Source organism: Oncorhynchus keta, chromosome 10 (assembly GCF_023373465.1).
Source record: "Oncorhynchus keta strain PuntledgeMale-10-30-2019 chromosome 10, Oket_V2, whole genome shotgun sequence".
Lineage (NCBI taxonomy): Eukaryota > Metazoa > Chordata > Actinopteri > Salmoniformes > Salmonidae > Oncorhynchus > Oncorhynchus keta.
The window spans coordinates 36,036,579-36,060,274 of NC_068430.1; the positions used below are offsets into that span (position 1 = coordinate 36,036,579).

General features: G+C 43.3%; 2 protein-coding genes across 5 annotated transcripts in view; both read left to right on the plus strand.

Annotated features, from left to right (window-relative positions):
- Positions 1-14,459, plus strand: part of fancd2 (FA complementation group D2) — a 28,443-nt gene extending 13,984 nt beyond the window's left edge. For all 4 annotated transcript variants that reach the window (XM_035777840.2, XM_035777841.2, XM_035777843.2 and 1 more), the window contains 22 exons: positions 187-336; positions 503-603; positions 1,146-1,261; positions 1,422-1,530; positions 1,688-1,789; positions 1,906-2,000; positions 2,115-2,273; positions 2,578-2,694; positions 2,846-2,974; positions 3,056-3,174; positions 6,197-6,307; positions 6,405-6,535; positions 6,703-6,802; positions 7,332-7,454; positions 7,575-7,668; positions 7,850-7,921; positions 8,569-8,607; positions 8,714-8,788; positions 9,552-9,626; positions 11,421-11,567; positions 12,446-12,535; positions 13,552-14,459. In XM_035777840.2, the coding sequence (XP_035633733.1) occupies positions 187-336; positions 503-603; positions 1,146-1,261; positions 1,422-1,530; positions 1,688-1,789; positions 1,906-2,000; positions 2,115-2,273; positions 2,578-2,694; positions 2,846-2,974; positions 3,056-3,174; positions 6,197-6,307; positions 6,405-6,535; positions 6,703-6,802; positions 7,332-7,454; positions 7,575-7,668; positions 7,850-7,921; positions 8,569-8,607; positions 8,714-8,788; positions 9,552-9,626; positions 11,421-11,567; positions 12,446-12,535; positions 13,552-13,641 (2,344 nt within the window). In that variant the 3' untranslated portion in view covers positions 13,642-14,459. The remainder of the gene's footprint in view (positions 1-186; positions 337-502; positions 604-1,145; positions 1,262-1,421; positions 1,531-1,687; positions 1,790-1,905; positions 2,001-2,114; positions 2,274-2,577; positions 2,695-2,845; positions 2,975-3,055; positions 3,175-6,196; positions 6,308-6,404; positions 6,536-6,702; positions 6,803-7,331; positions 7,455-7,574; positions 7,669-7,849; positions 7,922-8,568; positions 8,608-8,713; positions 8,789-9,551; positions 9,627-11,420; positions 11,568-12,445; positions 12,536-13,551) is intronic.
- Positions 14,460-14,568: 109 nt separating this feature from the next.
- tex264a (testis expressed 264, ER-phagy receptor a) overlaps positions 14,569-23,696 on the plus strand; it is a 167,015-nt gene continuing 157,887 nt past the window's right edge. The window contains exon 1 of the mRNA XM_035777845.2: positions 14,569-15,338. Coding sequence (XP_035633738.1) covers positions 15,081-15,338 — 258 coding nt within the window. The 5' untranslated portion in view covers positions 14,569-15,080. The remainder of the gene's footprint in view (positions 15,339-23,696) is intronic.

Here is a 23,696-nt window from a genome sequence, read left to right on the forward strand (position 1 = left end):
GCCCCTATATACGGCTGGCAGCAAGTCATTACAGAACTGTACATATGATGTCTTGACATTTCAAGAAACGCATCAATGTGTATTTTGTAAATAGTGTGTTATGTAGGCAGTTTCCCTGACCATGTAACCAGGTCCAAGTCCCAGTAATAACCTACCTTCTTCTCTTCCTCCCCTTGTATGTCCTAGGTCCTTCCCCTTCCCCGCCTGTATGATGTACAACCTGGATGATGAAGAGAGTCAGGGAGGCATTGCTATCAACCTGCTGCAACTACTGTCTGATGACCTCCAACACAAGGGGGAGCTGTGGAGCCAGACTGGGAACAACAAGACCCAGAGGTCAGACACTACATTGGCTACAATTTTGATTATCTAATGCAAAACAATGCAGAATGTCCATACAGAGTTGAATCGTGATGTGGTATGGATAAAGCAATAGTTATTGAATGTTTTGAAGTGGAGCATCTTAACAGTGTATTTCTCTCTGCTATGTGTGGTTTTGTAGGCGAGTGTCTCCTCTGTGCCTGTCTCCGTTCTTCCGGCTGCTCAGGCTGTGTGAGGAGCAGCAGCACCAGGGAGACCTGGAGGAGATCGATGCCCTACTGGGTGAGGAGGAATCCGGATGGTGCAGGGACACACATGAACGGGTTCTCACTGGGTCAAAAAGTCTACTGAACTATGTCCAAGTACTCAAAAAGAAAGGAGGACCAAGGCACTCTTCATATAATTAATTCAAATGCCTTTATTCGTATGGCATGTTCAATGGAAATGAAGTTTTAAAAACTTTGTTTCCATTGAACATTAAAATGTAACATGCCATACATATAAATGCATTTTATTTAATTATATGAAGAGTGCCTTGGTCCTCCTTTCTTTTTGATAACCAATTTAGCCCTTTTACCAAAGAGCAGCTTCTGTTTATCAAAATTCGACTATTGTGTGCCTTAGCAGTGCTTCTCATACTCCTCTTTTTTTCTGTGTGTACAAGTACTTTTTGAACGTGAGAACACTTCAGGCACTGTAGATCATGTATGGCTACATGGCAGCAGACGCATGGTGTTTCGACGCGGCCTGCTGGAAGTGTATGAGATCTGCTCTGGTTCTTGCGGTTCTAATGGGAGTCTGTGTGTGTGGGTGTCTGTTTGCAGGCTGCCCTCTGATCTTGACTGACATGGATGTGGTGGAGAAGTCAGAGAGCCTGTCCAAGCCTGAGAGAGAGTTCCTCTGTGGCCTGCTATTCCAGACCATCAACTGGTTTAGAGAGGTTACCACAGATCTGTCTTAGACAAGAGAATTCTAGTCTATAGCGAGATACATATATTTGCTGTGAAGTCCATATGATTTCTTTGTGTTGTATATGCCAAAGTCAGTTTATTTTTGCGCACCGACCTTTAGCGAGAGTGTGTGTGTGTGTGTGTGTACAGGTTGTGAATGCATTCTGCAGTCAGAAAGACCCTGAGATGAAGATGAAGGTGGTGACTCGTCTTCAGAACATCACCTACCTCCAGACTCTATTGGAGAGGACTTTGGCAGGTACTATACTGCACACGTGTTTTATCAACACTTTTCTGATCATAATGTTTCAATCTTACACGCTTTAGAAAATGTGAAAATTCCATGGTCTGTTTATTTGACAATCCCTGCTTTTTTGTTTCCATTAATTTGACCGTTCCTGCTTTTTTTGTTTCAGCAACCCCTGGCTATGCCCCTCCTCTAGCCAACTTTGATGGGGAGAGTACAGAGGGAGCTCCAGTGTCTAGCTCCTCTGCTGCTCCAAAGAAGGGAAAGAAAGGTAAGCAAATCTAAAAGGGACAACTCTGTATACTGACCAGGGAAAATATCATTATTATTTATTTTTGATTTTTCCTGAGATGAGATTCAACACTTATTGTGGTGGTTGTCTTGCAGAGGGTACTGGTAAGAAGAGGAAAGCCCCTGCTAAGAACCCCTCAGCAGACAGCTGTCAGCTGGAGGAGGGCACAGAGGCAGAGGAGACCCAGCAGGTGAACACACACAGACCTCTGACCTCTCACCTATGTCACATTATGTGACTCTTACAGAACTCTCTTTACTAGGGAATTCAATTATATGTTTTGGTGTTCCTTCTAACCCTGCAGGACGATGCAGAGAAGGAGAAGGTTCAGGAGGCCACTAGGCCTGGGGTCAGTCTGGTTTCCTACCGGCACTTCTTCAGAGAGCTGGACATGGAGGTGCTCAGTGTGCTGCAGTGTGGCCTGCTCTCCCGCTCTCTGCTGGACAGTGAGCTTCACAGCAAGGTAGGACACCACCCAGTCCAGAGCCTGGACACATCACACACACGGTACACCATCAGGGTTGGGCTCTAATTCCATTTGAACACCATGCCAATTTAATGAGTTTAATGGAAATGAATTGACTGAATTGAACAATGATAATAAAGGTGTTCGGCAATTTTCTCTGACGTGACTCCGTTAACACTAAATTGGCCCCAACTGTGTACCCTATAGGTGTCTCATACACATTCAAATAAAGCCAGCGACACTAGTTAGAATCCCTCCAATGTCTCCGTGTGCTGTAAAGAGATGCTGTGGTCCTGTGCAGGTGCGTGAGGAGGTGCAGCTAGGCCCAGCAGAGTTAGTCTTCCTGCTGGAGGATATGTGGCGCAAACTGGAGTTCAGTCTGACTGCTGCACCTGCCAAAAGAGTCCCATTCTTCAAGGTCGGACACACACACACACACACACACACACACACACACACACACACACACACACACACACACACACACACACACACACACACACACACTACACTGTGTGAGTCATAACATAAGCTTCTCTTTCATTTTCCACATTGTCTCCTGGCTGCAGGGAAAAACAGACAAGAGCGTGGGCTTCTCCCACCTGCAGCAGAAGAGCCCTAAGGACATCACTGCCTGCTGTGTCCAGCTGCTGCCCACCCTCTGTACCCACCTGGAGAACTGCCACAATCACTTCCAGGTATAAATGTATTTTGCCTGGCACACATTTAGCTCATTGTTTGTAGTGTCCCTCTTTGTGACACTTTCCTGCTGTGTGCAGACTCTTCAGTCTGAGAACCAGGGGGTGGTGGACGCCTCAGGCCTGGATGTGAGAGAGCATCAACTGCTGTCCTCAGCCTACCAGCTCCTCCTACAGGTTCTACACACCACCTTCAGCTGGTCAGTCACACCTCGACACAACACCACCTGCACACTCCTGCCTTTCAGGACAGTATCATCACCGGGCCTCACCTTCAACAAAATGACAATTACTCAGGGTTTGGCAACTGTGGTCCCGGAGAGGTTGGTGTTGTTTTGTTCCAGCCCGGAACGGAAAGAACTATTCACATCTTGTTACGTTAAAGCATTATTCCAACATTGATTAAATAGTTTTCCCTTATCAATCTACAAACAATACCCCATAATGACAAAGCAAAAACATTTTTTTAAAGATTTTTTTTTTCAAATTCATTAAGAAAAAACTGATCACAAGTATTCAGACCCTTTACTCTGTTGTACTTTGTTGAAGCATCTTTGGCAGAGATTACAGCCTTGCGTCTTCTTGGGTATGATTGGATGGGGAACATCGCAGCACAGCTATTTTCAGGGCTCTCCAGAGATGTTCGATCGGGTTCAAGTCCGGGCTCTGGCTGGGCCACTCAAGGACATTCAGAGCCCCAGTCAGTTCCTGAGCGCTCTTGAACAGGTTTTCATCAAGGATCTCTCTGTACTTCATTCATCTTTCCCTTGATCCTGACTAGTCTCCTAACATCCCTACAGCATGATACTGCTTCACCGTAGGGATGGTGCCAGGTTTCCTCCAGACATAACGTTTGTCATTCAGGACAAAGAGTTCAATCTTGGTTTCATCAGACCAGAAAATCTTGTTTCTCATGGTCTGAGAGTCCTTTAGGTGCATTTTGGTAAAATCCAACTGGGCTGTCATGCCCCTTTTACTGAGGAGTGGCTTCCATCTGGCTACTCTACCATAAAGGCATGAGTGGTGGAGTGCTGCAAGATGTTTGTCCTTCTGGAAGGTTCTCCCATCTCCACAAAGGAACTCTGGAGCTCTGTCAGAGTGACCATAGAGTTCTTAGTCACCTGACTAAGGCCCTTCTCCCCCGATTGTTCAGTTTGGCTGGGCGGCCGGCTCTAGGAAGAGTCTTGGTGGTTCCAAACTTCTTCCATTTACGAATGTTGGAGGCCATTGTGTTCTTTTGGGACCTTCAATGCTGCAGACATGTTTTGGTACCCTTCCCCAGATCTGTGCCTCGACACAATCCTGTTTCGGAGTTCTATGGACAATTCCTTCGACCTCATGGCTTGGTTTTTGCTCTGACATGCACTGTCAACTGTGGGACCTTATCATAGACGGGTGTGTGCCTTTCCAAATCATGTCCAATCAATTGAATTTACCACAGGTGGACTCTAATCAAGTTGTAGAAACATCTCAAGGATGATCAATGGAAACAGGATGCACCTGAGCTCAATTTTGAGTATCATAGGAAAAGGCTTGGAATATTTATGTACCGTTGAAGTCAGAAGTTTACATACACCTAAGCCAAGTGCATTTAAACTCTGTTTTCTCAATTCCTGACATTTAATCCTAGCAAATATTCCCTGTCTTAGGTCAGTTAGGATCACCACTTTATTTTAAGAATGTGGAATGTCAGAATAATAGTAGAGAGAATTGTTCATTTCAGCTTTTCTTTCATCACATTCCCAGTGGACATTCCCAGTGAATCAGAAGTTTACATACACTCAATTAGTATTTGGTAGCTTTATCTTTAAATTGTTTAACCTGGGTCAAATGTTTCCGGTAGCCTTCCACAAGTTTCCCACAATAAGTTGGGTGAATTCTGTCCCATTCCTCCTAACAAAGCGGGTGTAACTGAGTCAGGTTTGTAGGCCTCCTTGCTCACACACTTTCAGTTCTACCCACACATTCTCTATAGGCTTGAGGTCAGTGCTTTGTGATGGCCACTCTAATACCTTGACTTTGTTGTCCTTAAGCCATTTTGCCACAACTTTGGAAGTATGGTTGGGGTCATTGTCCATTTGGAAGCCCCAGTTGTGACCATGCTTTATAACTTCCTGACTGATGTGTTGAGATGTTGCCTCAATATATCCACATCATTTTCCTCCATCATGATGCCATCTATTTTGTGGAGTGCACCAGTCCCTCCTGCAGCAAAGCACTCCCACAACATGTTGCCACCCCTGTGCTTCACGGTTGGGATGGTGATCTTCGGCTTGCAAGCCTCCCCCATCTTCCTCCAAACATAACGATGGTCATTATGGCCAAAAATGTGTATCTTTGTTTCATCAGACCAGAGGACATTTCTCCAAAAAGTACTATCTTTGTCCCCATGTTCAGTTGCAAACCGTAGTCTGGCTTTTTTATGGCGGTTTTGGAGCAGTGGCTTCTTCCTTGCTGAGCGGCCTTTCAGGTTATTTCGATATAGGGCTCGTTTTACTGTGGATATAGATACTTTTGTACTGGTTTTCTGCAGCATCTTCACAAGGTCCTTTGCTGTTGTTCTGAGATTGATTTGCACTTTTCTCACCAAAGTACGTTCATCTCTAGGAGACAGAACACATCTCCTTCCTGAGCGGTATGACGGCTGCGTTGTCCCATGGTGTTTATACTTGCGTACTATTGTTTGTACAGATGAACGTGGTACCTTCAGGCATTTGGAAATTGCTCCCAAGGATGAACCAGACTTGTGGAGGTCTATAATTTATTTCCTGAGGTCTTGGCTGATTTCTTTTGATTTTCCCATGATGTCAAGCAAAGATGCACTGAGTTTGAAGGTAGCCCTTGAAATACACCCACAGGTACACCCCCAATTCACTCAAATGATGTCAATTAGCCTATCAGAAGCTTCGCAAAGCCATGACATCATTTTCTTGAATTTTATTGTGTAGATTGATGAGGATTTAACATTTTTTAAATCCATTTTAGAATAAGGCTGTAAAGTAACAAAATATGGATAAAGTGTAGGAGTCTGAATACTTTCCGAATGTACTTTGCCTGATTCAACATTTGGGAATCCGGTGTGTTAGTGGGCTGCAACAACACCTGTACACACCGTCTCTCCAGGACAGGGTTTTCCTTCTCTATGGATCTGGTCGCTGTAGCCTATGGTCCTGTCAGTTGTGTCAGTAGTTCTTGTGAATCACACTAGTCTCTGCTTGTCAGGTCTGGTTTCTCCCAGCCAGAGCACCGTGGCCTGCTGAAGAAGACTCTGGGAGTGTTGGCTGACCGCTTGAAGGAGGGAGGGCCTGAACTGACCATGGACCAGCTCATAAAGTGAGTGGAGAAACATTCCCTGTCAGATCAGACAGCTCTGGGTGTGTGTGTGTGTGCACAGTATGGTATAACTGTTCTCCCTATCTCTGGTCTTCAGACACAGCTTTGAGTACCTGCTGAACTTCCATAGCACGGTTCCTAGCCTCAGCATAGCTCTCTGTCTCTCCCAGCTGCTTAGCACTGTGGCTGATAGAGGAGGGCACCAGGCTACATACAGGGAGCAGACTGGTGAGACACAAACTCCATCTATTTCTATATGATTGATGCAACAGTAAAATTGACTTTATCAGGATCAATTCTATGACAATCCAGTGAATTCTGAAGATTTATTGATGTTCTGAAAAGTGGCATTTTCAATGAGGATCAGTTCAGCATAGAACGGTCTCTCCCTCTAGCAACCCTAGCCCGGCGGTTCCTGTGCCAGGAGTGGGTGACTACCAGCGGAGACAGAGAGAAAGGACCCAAACACAACGAGACTCTCCAAACTCTCCTCAGGTGTGTCTCACAAGGATTCACTGATCATGTAGAGCAGATTAATAAATTAAAGGTATACGTTGTGGATTTGGCAATGAGGGCCTTTATCTACTTCCCCAGAGTCAGATTAACTCGTGGATGCCATTTTTATGTCTGCGTGCAATTGAGTGGAAGTTGCTAACTAGCGCTAGCACAATTGCTAACTGATTTCGTGATTGCGCTAGTTAACATTGGCTTACAAAATTACCTCTAACTTCCTTTAGTACTGGACACCAAGTCATAAAGCTGGTATCCACTGGTTTCTCACTCTGGGGAAGTAGATACATCCCTTTAAGTATCCCTTTAAGGTGGCCATGGCATGTCTGCAAACACTGGAAAGGGTAATTTACTCTATAGGGGAGTCCCAACAGCCTTGTAACCTCATTTATTGCAGCTCTTCTACTGCTATTGTGATTGCCATGCTCCCAATAGCTTTAAGGTGAAAGATAATATTCATGGTGTTCATGATGTTTGAGTTCCCTCCTCTCCTCTACACTCTCCTTCTCTGTAGTATTTACCTGGAGCACACTGATGATGTTCTGAAGGCGGTGGAGGAGATAGCTGGAGAGGGCATCCCTGAGCTCCTCAACTCAGCCAAAGATGCCAGCTCTAGAACTTGGCCCACTCTCAACAGGTAGATGCTGGTACATATGTGTGTACTACTACCACTATATCTCCTGACCTCTACATACGAGTGCCCTTTTTGCCTTTGTTCCCCTCTTTTTTTCTCTCTCTCTTGTCCCTCTCTCTCTAGGCTGACGTTCCTGGTGTTCTATAAGGGGATGATGGGAGTGCTGGAGAAGGCTGTGAGGAAGATTCCCCCTGGCAGAAACAGTGACAACACTGAGGTACACAGTTACCCAACATGACGCACAGTCACAGACAAAAACAGAGGAACTGCCAGTGGAGCAAGGCGGTGCTAGTAGCCACCGTGCAGTGACTATGATACACTTGTGTGGGACTGCATACATTCAGCAAGTATTTGTGTGTGATTTTAAAGGGACATTATTAACCCTTTGCTGTGTCCAGGTGATGAGTGAGAAGCTGCTGACATGGAACCTGGCTGTCAGAGACTTCCACATCCTGGTCAACCTGGTTAAGGTACTGAGTATGTTTACACTGGGAGCTAGTCATGAATGGGTTAAGACTTATTCAAACACGTGATGTGTCTAATATGTGTTATGATTGTTCAATTCATGGCTGGAAACAGCGTTTAGATGACTATGCCCACACTAAACGACAATAGGGCCGAGACGATACCAGTATTGGAATATTTTTTTTTCCATGACAAAAATGAAAACACGAAGCAGACCAAACTTTGGTCCTGCTGTATGTAAATTATTGTGTGCTACAGCTTGGACAATAAATAAATGTGACTCTGGATGTGACAACATAATGTTTGTGTCCAACATTAGGGTTATTTTCCTAAATCTGCTCTGTGTTTTGTTTCCTTGCCAAGATACTAACGAGTATCGCAGGACTGGTATTGTCCCGGCCCTAAATGGCAAGCATGTCGAGCAACATGTTTCCTCATGTTTTATGCCTCTCCAACACGCACTCTGGATGGAGGGAGATTAAGACATCTGTCATGCTCTGCTGGCTCCATGCCCAGTGTGTACATGTGCAGGGGAGTGTGTGTACGCGTGTGCAGGGCTGTGTGCTTGTGAATTGGCTGACTGGGTTTGGGTGTTGAGAAGCTATATGTAATGTGTGTAATCTATTGTGTCCCCTTCATCTCCCCTCATCAGGTGTTTGACAACAGACCAGTGCTCAATGTGTGCCTGAAGGTGAGTCTCAGCACATTGGCATTTTCTCTGCCTGCCATATTGTCAGACACATTCCATAACTAATGATATTATATTAATTGGCTTTTTATGTTGTTATTGTTGCTAGTATGGCCGTCTTTTCCTGGAGTCTTTCCTGAAGCTGGGGATGCCATTGTTGGATTTCAGTTTTAAAAAGCACAAGGTATAAGCCAAAAGACTGAGGGAAAAATACTAGCGAGAATGGTTTATTTCAAACATTACATGGTGTCAATAGCAGCTCATGTTGAATTATTTGACTCAATTTATAATAGTCATAAATACTAGAGCCCTGCACGGGCATGAATTTCAATCCCGAGCCACGCCTATGCCCGTGTCGTTCAGGTCCTACCCTACCCAGGCCTGATTGCTTTTGCCAAATTAAAGGCCCGGCACAAAATCAGAAATAACTTCCTCCATCAGTAAATCCATTGGCTGTTCCTCTGTCACTCGCTCCCTACCAGCTGTTCACTCTGCATGTGCTCAGCTCATGGCGGCTCTGAAACTGTGAGTAACCATAGCAGCGGCTCCATTTGGGAATCTGCTCAATGAAGAGACATGAGATAGCTACTTTTCATCACTCTCAACTCAAGGAACATTATTTTCTGTGAAATAATCTCTTGTGTTATTTTATGACACCATGTTAGAATCTTAGTCAGGTATGATTGTACTACGCAGCAGAGCACAGAGCACGAGTAAATGGCTCATCTTCTAAAAGTTTGATCAATTTAGTGATACCCAAGCCCTGTCCCTACCCTAGTTATTGATGAAGAAAACAGGCCCTAACCCCAACGCATAATGTCGGGCTCGGGTCGGGTAGCAGAGACCTAATACATAATAAATCTACAACTTTAAAATAGACAGTCCTGTGGTTGCTCAGTGGTTCAGTGTAATTTGGTGTGAATGTTTGTGTGTTCGCTCTGTCTCAGGAGGATGTCCAGAGCCTGCTGAAGACCTTCCAGCTCAGCACCAGGCAGCTCCACCACATGTGTGGATACTCCAAGGTACAACCCAGCCTCCAACACTGCTCCTGTCCTCGCCACAGAAACCTGTGTGATTGACGCTAGCCAACATATGAAGAGAGAATTGCATCCCTATATATACAGTGCCTTGCGAAAGTATTCGGCCCCCTTGAACTTTGCGACCTTTTGCCACATTTCAGGCTTCAAACGTGAAGAATCAACAACAAGTGGGACACAATCATGAAGTGGAAAGACATTTATTGGATATTTCAAACTTTTTTAACAAATCAAAAACTGAAAAATTGGGCGTGCAAGATTATTCAGCCCCCTTAAGTGAATACTTTGTAGCGCCACCTTTTGCTGCGATTACAGCTGTAAGTCGCTTGGGGTATGTCTCTATCAGTTTTGCACATCGGGAGACTGAAATTTTTTCCCATTCCTCCTTGCAAAACAGCTCGAGCTCAGTGAGGTTGGATGGAGAGCATTTGTGAACAGCAGTTTTCAGTTCTTTCCACAGATTCTCGATTGGATTCAGGTCTGGACTTTGACTTGGCCATTCTAACACCTGGATATGTTTATTTTTGAACCATTCCTTTGTAGATTTTGCTTTATGTTTTGGATCATTGTCTTGTTGGAAGACAAATCTCCGTCCCAGTCTCAGGTCTTTTGCAGACTCCATCAGGTTTTCTTCCTGAATGGTCCTGTATTTGGCTCCATCCATCTTCCCATCAATTTTAACCATCTTCCCTGTCCCTGCTGAAGAAAAGCAGGCCCAAACCATGATGCTGCCACCACCATGTTTGACAGTGGGGATGGGGTGTTCAGGGTGATGAGCTGTGTTGCTTTTACGCCAAACATAACATTTTGCATTGTTGCCAAAAAGTTCAATTTTGGTTTCATCTGACCAGAGCACCTTCTTCCACATGTTTGGTGTGTCTCCCAGGTGTCTTGTGGCAAACTTTAAATGACACTTTATGGATATCTTTAAGAAATGGCTTTCTTCTTGCCACTCTTCCATAAAGGCCAGATTTGTGCAATATACGACTGATTGTTGTCCTATGGACAGAGTGTCCCACCTCAGCTGTAGATCTCTGCAGTTCATCCAGAGTGATCATGGGCCTCTTGGCTGCATCTCTGATCAGTCTTCTCCTTGTATGAGCTGAAAGTTTAGAGGGATGGCCAGGTCTTGGTAGATTTGCAGTGGTCTGATACTCCTTCCATTTCAATATTATCGCTTGCACAGTGCTCCTTGGGATGTTTAAAGCTTGGGAAATCTTTTTGTATCCAAATCCGGCTTTAAACTTTTTCACAACAGTATCTCGGACCTGCCTGGTGTGTTCCTTGTTCTTCATGATGCTCTCTGCGCATTTAACGGACCTCTGAGACTATCACAGTGCAGGTGCATTTATACGGAGACTTGATTACACACAGGTGGATTGTATTTATCATCATTAGTCATTTAGGTCAACATTGGATCATTCAGAGATCCTCACTGAACTTCTGGAGAGAGTTTGCTGCACTGAAAGTAAAGGGGCTGAATAATTTTGCACGCCCAATTTTTCAGTTTTTGATTTGTTAAAGTTTGAAATATCCAATAAATGTCGTTCCACTTCATGATTGTGTCCCACTTGTTGTTGATTCTTCACAAAAAAATACAGTTTTATGTCTTTATGTTTGAAGCCTGAAATGTGGCAAAAGGTCGCAAAGTTCAAGGGGGGCGAATAATTTCGCAAGGCACTGTATAAGTGAAGTCTTGATTATGAGGATGTGTGTGACATGAAAAGGCATGTTTTGTAATAGTATTTGTGTGTGGCTACCTGTGGTGTTGTTTCCCAGATCCGCCAGGACACCATCTTGACCAACCACGTGCCAGCCCTGAAGAAGAGCCTGGAGCAGTTTGTGTACAGAGTTAAGGCCATGCTCACCCTCAACCACTGTCAGGAGGCCTTCTGGCTGGGTAACCTCAAGAACAGAGACCTCAAGGTACTGGATGGGCAACTTGCTGCTGCACTGAGAGGGGTCTCATCGTGTGTGTGAAGGGTGAAATTGTGGTGTAGATATTGGGGGGGGGACAAATTGTAGACGGGGGTCCTCCCCTGTAATATTTTTTTTTTTTTACCCTTTAAAACAGTGAACGGATTATTAATTAAGTTATTTCAAGGGTACTATTAAGACACAAAATATGAAGAGTGAGTTTTATTATAGTTGCCTACCTTATGTTTAAATATAGTAATTGAATGTGAACATACCATGGACAAAGACTCCCGAGTGGTTCCAGACTGTATTCTGTCAGCATCCACTCTGTCATTCTGAAAGTTTTCCTTCTAATGACAGAAGCGCAGACGACTTGGTACTGTTTTGGTGCGTTCGTTTTTAGCTTGCCAGCGGTCCAGGGTCAGTGCCAGTGGCGTTTTCATCTTGTTAAACTTGAGCAGCCCCCAAATTATTCCAGACCATGTGGAAAACCAGAACGAACGCACCATCTTTTCTTCTTCACTCTGAGCTAGATGGACAGTGCTCTGACCCAATGAGAATGGGGGGTCCCAAGGGTGGCCAATCATATTTCAGGGGGGGCTGGTAGCCACCCCTCACCCTATGATTGAAATTAGTGGGGAAGGGGTGGGAATAGACTGTGGCTGTCTATAGGCTGAGTGGAGTAGAGGCAGCACCTACATTTTGACTTGGGGCAGAGAGAAATGTACAGTTTTATGTTATTCTATACATTTTGTCATGAGTCTAATAGAATTTAGCCATTTTTAAGCTAATTTCCTGCAATTACACATAGAGAGAGAGAAAATGTACTGTTTTATAGCTCATCTAATGCTATTCTTCACATTTTGCCGTGTTCCTTTGTGTTGCAGGGTGAAGAGATCCTCTCTCAGCGCTCACAGGGGAGTGATGAAGAGGAGGAGGCAGGCTCCCCGCTTCCTCAGGAGCAGTCAGAGGATGAGGTACTGGCCATAATTGACTTTTAAAGCTACTGTATTGAGTTAAATTATTTTAGCAATTACATTTATCTTTGCTACATCTTTGATTGAAACACAATGTTCTAAATTCACATAAAAAAAAGAGACAAGCTGTTTTTTAACCTTTAATTTTCTGCAAGCTTTCTGTCTATTGCAATCCCAAGAACAGGTAGATTTGTAGATGATCCTCAAATCAAATTTTATTTGTCACATGCACCTAATACAACAGGTGTAGGTAGACCTTACCATGAAATGCTTGCTTACAAACCCTTAACCAACAATGCAGTTTAAGAAATGGAGTTAAGGAAATATTTACTAAATAAAATAAAGTAAAAAGTAACACAATAAAATAACAATAACTTGGCTATATACAGGGGGTACAGGTACTGAGTCAATGTGCAGGGGTACAGGTTAGTCAAGGTAATTTGTACATGTAGGTAGGAGTAAAGTGACTATGCATCTTTATGTAACATTGAGGTTTTACAGGCAGCTGATGGGGGAAATGGGCAGCTGTGTGTGGAACACTGGGCTGTTAAGATAAGTTGTACTGTTTCTGTTCTTGGTTAATTAATTACTGGCAAGATCTAGGAAACAACAGTGAGGCACTTTCAGGAGCACTGAGCCCTGCTATTAGTTGGGAGATTTTCAGTACAGCAGTGTTTCCCAAGTCCAGTCCTCGAGTACCCCCAACACTTAAAAAAAAAACATGTGTGTATATATATATATTTAAATTATTATTGTTTTTTTAGCCCCAGACAAACTCAACTCATTGATTCGTAGACCAGTTGAATCAGGTGTGCTAGTACAAGGCTACAACAATAACGTGTGCTTAGGGGTAGGACCTGATTTGGGAAACACTGTTGTACAGTAACCCTTTAAAACACTGCTCTGTGTGTTTATCACAGAGGTACTTCCCTGCTTGCAAAGGGAGATGTGTTCCAGTCCAATGCCCTGCTGTGACAGAATCACCAGAGATTTAGAATTTTTACTATTCCTTTCAGGCCCAGGAAAGCGACTCCGATGGGAAGAAGAAAGGCAACCGGAAGGCAGAGGGGGACGATGATGAAATCACAGATGACTCAGATGATTAAGACAACGTGGGGGAATACTTTCATCTCTGTGACCTGCATTTTTGGTGTCAACAGACTCTAACCTTGTATAACCCATATCCCTTTGCCCCCTCAGATAGGAATAGGTCAGGGAGGACAAAGAGGGGATTCCTAGTGCCTTGCTGCCATTGAGAAAATAGACAATTAGGGGATTACTGGGGAAGGAAGGGTCACTATGTTAATGCATGTTATAAATGCTGCGAACAGCATTAGGGAGTGCTGAACTAATTCAGACACTAAGGTTTGAGATTGAGATAATGTAATAAAATTCTGATGTTGCAGAAAGCTGTTGAGTGAAGTTTGATTTACCTTTTAAGATACACTGAGTGTAAAAAAACATTATGGACAACTTCCTAATATTAAGTTGCATATATGTTTGAATTGTCAAACTGATCTTCATTGGGAAATGACTTAAATGTAAAATGTAATGTAAATGTGATAAAGCGTTTTTATCAAAAGCAATCACTTTTGGATGGGAAAAAGAATCCTACTCATTACTCCGCGTGCTTAATATACATTACTTTAGTTTTTTGCTTTTTCATGCCGGGGGGTAGCAGGTTCCAATATATATCTGATACATTTTTCACCCTGTACTAACTAAGCCTACCTGGGTGCTCAGGCCAGTTTAATCGAATCACCTCAATGTTTGTAAACATGAGAGGGTGTTAGTATGTCTACTTTTTTTCTGTCAAAAATGCTAACATTTAGTTTATGAACTGGGACCCTGGATGATGGATCAACTGATACAGTGTGATTTACTGTATCATTCCAATACAAATAATAAACAAGTTAGTCTTGTTTCCAGTCTGACAAGCTTGATTGTGTGAAGCTGTAGTAAATAATGTACCCAGCTCATTGTTCAGGGAACAGACACCGTTCCCACACCATGGAGTACAAGAGGATGCGGTGGTATAGTTTCGTGCCAATTTATTCGAGATATTTTAAAAGAAAATCACCTGGAATAGACAACAAGGAAATTGATAGTGTTAAAATAATTTACACAATAATGCACTAATGTAATTGTTTTTATGATTAAAGCTAAACAAAATGTCGCGCTTTATCGAAAAACGACACCCCTTCATACGATGCTAGATGGTTTATCCGGGAAGCATGTTGTGTTTAGGGAAATGAACGTTGACTTGTTTAGCTATTCGGCCAGAATCGCGGGACCTTTACTTATAACCAAAAATCTAACAAACGCAAACAAGTTATTTTTTTACATCACAAGCAATTCATATGCATTTTATTTTTAAAATATAGTGAGTAACTGATTCATGACGTTTCGGTTTGTAGACTGTCCGCAAACTCGTGCTTCCCAAGCAAGGAGGCTCTACACTTCATAGGGCTTGACATTGTCAGAGCGGAAAATTTCACTGGGAAAGGGTTGAGTTGCATCAGTGGCAGCAGCGTTAGTGGTGACAATGTCTGACTCTATTATTTTAGCTCTGATAGTGTTTCTTATATTGTGTTTGATTGTAACAGTGGTGGCAGCTATTGTGTACTCTGGGCTGTTCACTGAGGTTAATATCAAGACAGGGTCGCCTCCTATCAAAAACGTTACCATTGCTTACAAACTTCACAAGGGACCTTATAAAGACTGTGGTGCTGCCTTCACCGAGACTGTCAGTATTGGGCCAAAGCTCAATACCATCCGTGTGTCCTACGATGACTCCACAGAGGTAAGACACCTTATGAACGGCATGCTGACGTGTGAGAGAATAATCAAACTGTCTTCACTTCCAGATGTATTTCTCAGCTCTTTTCAAAGGAACAAAGCCTGACTCAAGAGAGCTGAATGGAATTCTAATTTGGGAGCATGAATAAAGTCAGCTGTCCAATGCCACGTTGCACAGCTGATGATTTCCCCCCTTCTGTGGTTCCAGTTTGCTTTGGCATTAGCATGCAACTGACTAAAACATGGTAACCATGGGCAAATCCTCCCAGGAGTCAGATGAAAAAACAGAATTTATGCCATTATGCTAAATATAGTCTAGCACTAAACCTGGCTGCAGTATGAATGCAATTCTGTTCACTCTTATAGAGCTTGAGGGTAATTTATCCTGACACATTGGCTGTGAGAAGAAACTGGCTTGAGGGTAGTAACTAGTCCAGGCCAGTGTCTGATTTAGTGACTTTACACAGCAATCGTTTGTGGAGTATCCTTGGTCACATCCTTGTTTCTCTTTTCAGTATACATGTCCTGTACTGTAAAGTACCACCTAGAAATAGATCACCATTCAGCTGTAAGTTTCTCATTCCTTCACTCCTCCCATGAGCTCAGGTGTTTAGTCAAAAAGATGTGGCAGCCAGCTGCCTGTTAGAACGAGATGTTTACTGAGATCTCAACTAATGATACCCAGGCTGGGTTGCCAATGGGATGGTCTGGATACATTCATGTGACCCAGTGGTAATAAGAGCAGACGGCTACAGATGCAAAAGGTTGATACGTTTGTGATGTGAAATTCCTGCAAGACAACCCTGTACCTGAGATGCACATGGCCCAGTGTAGGCATATAATTATGGTGTTTGGGTGGTTTTGTTGCATATATTGTGGTTTGGGAATTGCTTTGTGCTGCTGGTGTAGCAGAGAGATGAGCTGTTTGGATAGGATAGTGATATTGTGTTTTGTCAGCCGCTGACGCTTGAGTGCTGGGCATTCCCATGAGCACATGGGAATGCCCAGCAACATGTGAAGCATCATGTGAAATTCATAGGAGCATGTCAAATGAAAGATGAGTATATCTTTGAGAAATTAAAGTATACAGTGAGTATCATAAGTAGCCTATTCAACCCCCTTGGATTTTCCAAATTTTGTTGCGTTACAAAGTGCGATTTGAAGTGAATTTAATTATTGTGCAGTGGCAAGAAAAAGTATGTGAACCCTTTGGAATTACCTGAATTACTGCATACATTTGATCTGATCTTCATCTAAGTCATGTTAGCAATATATGTTATTATTCAATAACACAAACTCCAAAGGAAATCAGGGGGAGGAAAATAGGTTTATTCAGAGAGGACAAATCATACGGGGAGGTAATGTTCATTCTCCCCTGTCCTCAGTGATGCTCTACTGTGGTTCTCTCCACAGAACAAAGGGACAGCATGCAGTTTTATAACCCAGCCCTAGCCTGTGGTTGACCATTTAGAATTCCTTGCAATAAAACTAGCCAATGGTCAAATAACAACTATCTTATTTCAGAAAAAACACTTTCCATTGATTGTTAGTTCTAGTCCTCTTGACCTCTCGTACTCTGTCTCTGAGTTGTGTATATATCTACGACATATTCAGTCACAACAATGGACAAACAGTGTGCTTAACTAATAACACACTTATTTTGATTTTTCTTGTCTATATTGAATACATACTCTTTCCATCCTACACTGTGAATGTTTAAATTTATGTGAACCCCTGGGATAATGACTTTTCCAAAAGCTTATTGGAGTCAGGAGTTAACTAACCTGGAGTCGAATCAATGAGACGATTGGAGATTTTGGTTAGAGCTGCCCTGCCCTATTAAAAAAAACACTCACAAAATTAGTTTGCTATTCACAAGAGTCATTGCCTGACGTTGCCTGATGTGGACTGTAGTGTCTTAACACTTAGTACTTATTTATGTAATAAGAAAGACTCTGAATACAAGCAATTGAACTGGAGCTTCACATTTACTCAAACAGGTTAGTACCAGAATAACATAGAACAATACTGCGCATGACCAAGGGCGCTTCATCCTTAAAGGGGACATCAGTAATTAACAGAACATAACATTCCTTCTCTTATACAATCAGAGTTACTTTTACCAAACCACAACTGAAACATTTCCCAGAACTTGTAGTTATTTTGTGGTCCTTCTGTAGCACAGTTGGTAGAGCATGGCGCTTGTAACGCCAGGGTAGTGGGTTCGATTCCCAGGACCACCCATACGTAGAATGTATGCACACATGACTGTAAGTCGCTTTGGATAAAAGCGTCTGCTAAATGGCATATATTTATTTATTTTTATTTATTTATTTTGCATCTTTTAATTTGAACTTGAACAGTTAGTTGTTGTTTGTTTGTTTGTTTGTTTATAAGTCTAGTCTGTCTGGTGGACGGTGCCTTCGTTCTGGGTACCGCCTCAGATTGTCTGGAGGCTCCTGAACATCCTCAGTGTGTGCTTGTTCCATTATAGCGTCTGCTATAGCAGCACCTTCATCAACACGTTCCCTTCTTTCAGCCTGGGGTCTCTCTACTGCCCCACCGTCCTCTACAGTTCCTTGTGTGTCACTCTCGGGAGCTCTCTGTGCCTGTTCTCTCTCGATTGTTGTGCTGTTTTCCGTGGAATGCATTTGGTTAATGTGACGCCGCCACATTATGTCTGGGCTCACTTGAACCTGGTAAGTTCTGGGTCCCGTTTGTGTGTGTACGGTCCCTCTTGTCCATTTCCCTCCTCTTCTGTAGTCTCGCACCATCACTTCCTGTCCTGTTTGGAGATGGCGCTCCCGGCCACCGGAGAGCATCTTGGCTTGTTTGTTCAGCACTTCATTACGCCTGTTTGGCTTCATGATGTTCAGCTGTGTGCGGAGAGGCCTCCCGAACATCAGTGCGGCTGGGCTTTCATTTGTTGTGGCATGTGGGGTGTTTCGGTAGGAGGCCAGGAACTTGGCCAGTTTTGTTTGCAAAGTCCCTTCGTCTCGTTTTGCTGCACGGAGTCCTTGCTTTAGGGTTTGCACAAAGCGTTCTGCCAGCCCATTGGTGGCAGGGTGGTACGGAGCTGAAGTTGAGTGTTTGATTCCATTTACTGACATGAATCTTGTAAACTCGTCACTTACAAAAGCTTGCGCGTTGTCACTTACCAGCTGCAGTGGCAAACCGAGCGTGCAAACGTTGTTCTGAGACACTCTATCGTCTGAGCTGAGGTGGAGGAGTCAGTGCAAAACACCTCTGGCCATTTGGAATGGGCATCAACTATAACCAGAAACATGTGCTTTTCAAAGGGACCAGCGTAGTCCACATGAATTCTCTGCCATGGCTCTGCGGGCCATTCCCATGGGTGGACTGGGACAGGAGCAGGCATGTGAAGGGTTTCCAAACATCCACTACAGTTCTTTGCCATATTTTCTATCTGTTGGTCCAGACCTGGCCACCAGAAGTGGCTCCTTGCGAGCAGCTTCATTTTGACAATTCCAACATGACCTTCATGTAGTTGCTGCAAGACTAGATGTTGGCATTTCTGGGGTATCATGACTCTCATTCCCCACATCAAACATCCTTGGTACGTTGTAATTTCGTTTCTCCACTGGAAATACGGAGTCAGCTGCTTTCTGCCAGTAGCTGGCCATCCTGACATGGTGTATGTGTACACTTTTGACAAGGTCACATCTTTCCTTGTCTCATGTTTGATAACTGTGCTTGTGACCGGTAGTGCCTCGAGCTGAGCGGTATGGAACATGTCCACTGCATCCACCCTCCTTTGCCTTTCTCTTGTACATGGCAGTCTGGATAATCCATCTGCATTTGTGTGGAGGGATGACGGCTTAAACTCAATGTCATACATATGACTGGCAAGGAACAGGGCGTATCGCTGTAACCTGGCTGCTGTCATTGCCGGAATGCCTTTCTTTGGACTGAAAATGGAAAGCAACGGCTGGTGATCTGTAACCAGTGTGAAACGCTTGCCTTATAGGTATGCGTGGAATTTATTGACGCCCTACACTAGTGCCAGTGCTTCTTTGTCGATTTGTGAGTAGTTTTCTCTGCATCATTCAATGTTCGTGACGCAAATGCAACTGGCCTCTCTGACCCAGCTTTCAATGTGTGTGAAAGGACTGCCCCTAATCCATAAGGGGACGCATCACAAGCCAACTTCACTGGCATTTCAGGGTCGAATGCATCAGGACCTGTTCAGATGTTATGAGCCGTTTTGCCTCCAGAAATGCATTTTCACACTGCTCTGTCCACCGCCATGTCCTATTCTTTTCCAGGAGCTGATTTAGAGGCTGGAGTACTGCTGAAAGGTTTGGGAGGAATCTTCTGTAGTAATTGATCAGTCCCGTGAAAGATCTCACTTCTGTGATATTTTGTGGTCGTGGTGCCTGTACCACTGCCTCGATTTTGTCCTGTGTTTTGTGCAATCCATTACAGTCAATCTCATGTCCACAGAAGACCTCACACTTCTTTAAGTTTGTCTGTAGACCATAGTCTTTCAGTCTTTTCAGGACCTCTTCCAGGTTAGCCAGGTGCTCTTTGTCAGTGCGTCCTGTTATGATCATGTCATCCAGGATACACTGGGTTCCTGGGATTCCTTGCCAAATCTGGTCAATAGTTCGTTGCCAAATGGCTGGGGCTGATGCAATGCCAAACACCAGGCGGTTATACCTGTATAGACCTTTGTGTGTGTTTATTGTCAGGTACTGTTTGGAACGCTCTTCAACCGGTAGCTGCAGGTAAGCCTGTTTCAGATCGATTTTACTGAACTGTTTCCCACCAGCTAGTGCAGCAAAGATGTCATCCAGGCGTGGTAGGGGGTATTGGTCCACATGCAACATTGGATTCACAGTTACCTTGAAGTCCCCACACATTCTAACAGACCCGTCTTTCTTCACAATAGGAACTATGGGTGTGGCCCATTCGCTTCTGTCCACTTTCGTCAGGATCCCTGTATCCTGCAAGCGATTGATTTCCGCTTCCACCTTTGGTCTCAGGGAGTATGGAACAGATCTGGCTTTGCAGAATTTTGGGGTTGCATCATCTCTTAGTACAAGTTTTGCTGTGAAGCCTTTTACTGTTCCCATCTGATCACTGAAAACTGTGTTGTATTTATTCGCAAGTGTTCCAGTGTTTGGTCTGTGCCTTTCTCTTTGGACTGGAACGTGTGGAGCATTTTCAAGTCACACCAATTCAGCTTTATTTTTGAAAGCCATTCCCTGCCAAATAATGGGGGCCAGTTCCAGGCACCACATACAGCTGTAACTGCTGTGTTTGCCCCCATAATGTACTCTGACCTGCAACGCCCCCATTGGGCTCAATCTCTCTCCTGAGTATGTCTTAAGCAACACATTTGTGTTCTTCAGCTTGATAGTGCTCATTGTAGACAGTAGTGGAAATTATAGACACTGCAGATCCTGTGTCCAGCTCCATTTTGAGGGGTTTGCCTTCGATATCTGGTGTCACCCATATTATGCTACTGCTGGGAGAAGTCACTGTGTTTAACTCCATTGTATCAATTTAATCGTTCATCTGAATCACTGCCACTGTTCTCTGCTAGTGCATTCACAGACCCTTTAATTTTCTCAGTTTTCCTGTTGTGACTGAATTTGGCTTTGCATGCTCTTTGAATGTGCCCCCTTCTACTGCATTTGTGACAAATTTCGTCTTTGAAACGGCAGTCCTCTGCTCTGTGACCATCTCTGTCACACCTGTTGCATTTTTCGGCCACACGGGGGGAGTTGTCGACTGCGTGAACTTGTGCAGGGAAATTTGTGACAGGTCGGTACTTCTTTTACTTTGCAACTCAAAAGTATCTTTAGTCGCGATTTCCATAGCCACAGCAATTTCAACAGCCTTTGCAAACGTTTTTGAATGTGTTCATGTTTCAGTCCACAAACAAATCTATCCCTTAATGTGTCATTTAGGTTCTCTCCCAACTGGCAATGTTCAGACAGTTTCTTCAACACTGCTACATATGTACTAACACCCTCCCCCTCAATTCCTTCGACCTCATGGCTTGGTTTTTGCTCTGACATGCACTGTCAACTGTGGGACCTTATCATAGACGGGTGTGTGCCTTTCCAAATCATGTCCAATCAATTGAATTTACCACAGGTGGACTCTAATCAAGTTGTAGAAACATCTCAAGGATGATCAATGGAAACAGGATGCACCTGAGCTCAATTTCGAGTATCATAGGAAAAGGCTTGGAATATTTATGTACCGTTGAAGTAAGAAGTTTACATACACCTAAGCCAAGTGCATTTAAACTCTGTTTTCTCAATTCCTGACATTTAATCCTAGCAAATATTCCCTGTCTTAGGTCAGTTAGGATCACCACTTTATTTTAAGAATGTGGAATGTCAGAATAATAGTAGAGAGAATTGTTCATTTCAGCTTTTCTTTCATCACATTCCCAGTGGACATTCCCAGTGAATCAGAAGTTTACATACACTCAATTAGTATTTGGTAGCTTTATCTTTAAATTGTTTAACCTGGGTCAAATGTTTCCGGTAGCCTTCCACAAGTTTCCCACAATAAGTTGGGTGAATTCTGTCCCATTCCTCCTAACAAAGCGGGTGTAACTGAGTCAGGTTTGTAGGCCTCCTTGCTCACACACTTTCAGTTCTACCCACACATTCTCTATAGGCTTGAGGTCAGTGCTTTGTGATGGCCACTCTAATACCTTGACTTTGTTGTCCTTAAGACATTTTGCCACAACTTTGGAAGTATGCTTGGGGTCATTGTCCATTTGGAAGACCCATTTGCGACCAAGCTTTAACTTCCTGACTGATGTGTTGAGATGTTGCCTCAATATATCCACATCATTTTCCTCCATCATGATGCCATCTATTTTGTGGAGTGCACCAGTCCCTCCTGCAGCAAAGCACTCCCACAACATGTTGCCACCCCTGTGCTTCACGGTTGGGATGGTGATCTTCGGCTTGCAAGCCTCCCCATCTTCCTCCAAACATAACGATGGTCATTATGGCCAAAAATGTGTATCTTTGTTTCATCAGACCAGAGGACATTTCTCCAAAAAGTACTAACTTTGTCCCCATGTTCAGTTGCAAACCGTAGTCTGGCTTTTTTATGGCGGTTTTGGAGCAATGGCTTCTTCCTTGCTGAGCGGCCTTTCAGGTTATTTCGATATAGGGCTCGTTTTACTGTGGATATAGATACTTTTGTACTGGTTTTCTGCAGCATCTTCACAAGGTCCTTTGCTGTTGTTCTGAGATTGATTTGCACTTTTCGCACCAAAGTACGTTCATCTCTAGGAGACAGAACACATGATGTTGCCTGATGTGGACCATGCCTTGAACAAAAGAGATCTCAGAAGACCTAAGATTAAGAATTGTTGTCCTGCATAAAGATGGAAAAGGTTACAAAAGTATCTCTCTGTCAGTCCACAGTAGAGTTGCAAAGGGTCGGAAATGTTCCGGTAAAGTTTCAGAAAGTTAGCTTATAACAGTGAACCTTTTTTATTGGATACACAAAGCAATTCTTGGTCTTCTGTTATATTTTAGTTAAACTATCCTCAATTCAATGGAATTGCAACCCTCTGCATGCACAGTCCATACTTTCATCATATGTGCAGTGCACTCTTCCATCACATGTACAGCTGATTCTCAAGATCTTGCACACTAATAAGATGCTATTGAGGCCACATTACTACACTGTCTGAGCCAAGGACTACATGCTTTCTGGTAAGTTTTCATTACAATACTGGGTGGGGTGAATATATTTTATGACATATGATTTTTTTGTTAACTAGTAAATAGTATCCTACAGCAAAGTGTGTAAATCATTTCTAACTTGCTAACAATTTCTGCTGGTTTAGTTTTTGCTACCATGTGGGTTTTTAGCTTGCTTGAGCCTGCTAACTGGAATGTTAATTCACTTGTTTCCATACATATTTCATTTTAAAACCCATTTATCTTACAAATTAGTTGTTTAATCTAACTGCTTAACTATTTATCTGTACATGCAATGTTTTTTTTTTTTACTCATAATTTTCTTTTTCTTTATAGGAAAGTGCCAACGGGCACTATCTGATGTGTGTAGACATTTCACTGCAGCTAATGTAGAAGGAAAAGCTGTGTACATTTGCAAATACTGTGCTAAATCATATGTGAAGAATGCAACAAAGATTCAGAATCATCTTGGCAAGTGCATAAAGTTCCCTCAGCGCTCACAACAAGCAACCTCCTGACAAAAGTCCCTCTACTTCTATTCAAGGTGAAAAGGATGAATCGGACACCTTATCTATAGCAACAGCTCATGGTCCTCGTGGAATCAGTGTTTTTTGACTCAATGGAGGAACGTAGTCAGGGAAATGCTGATGAATGTC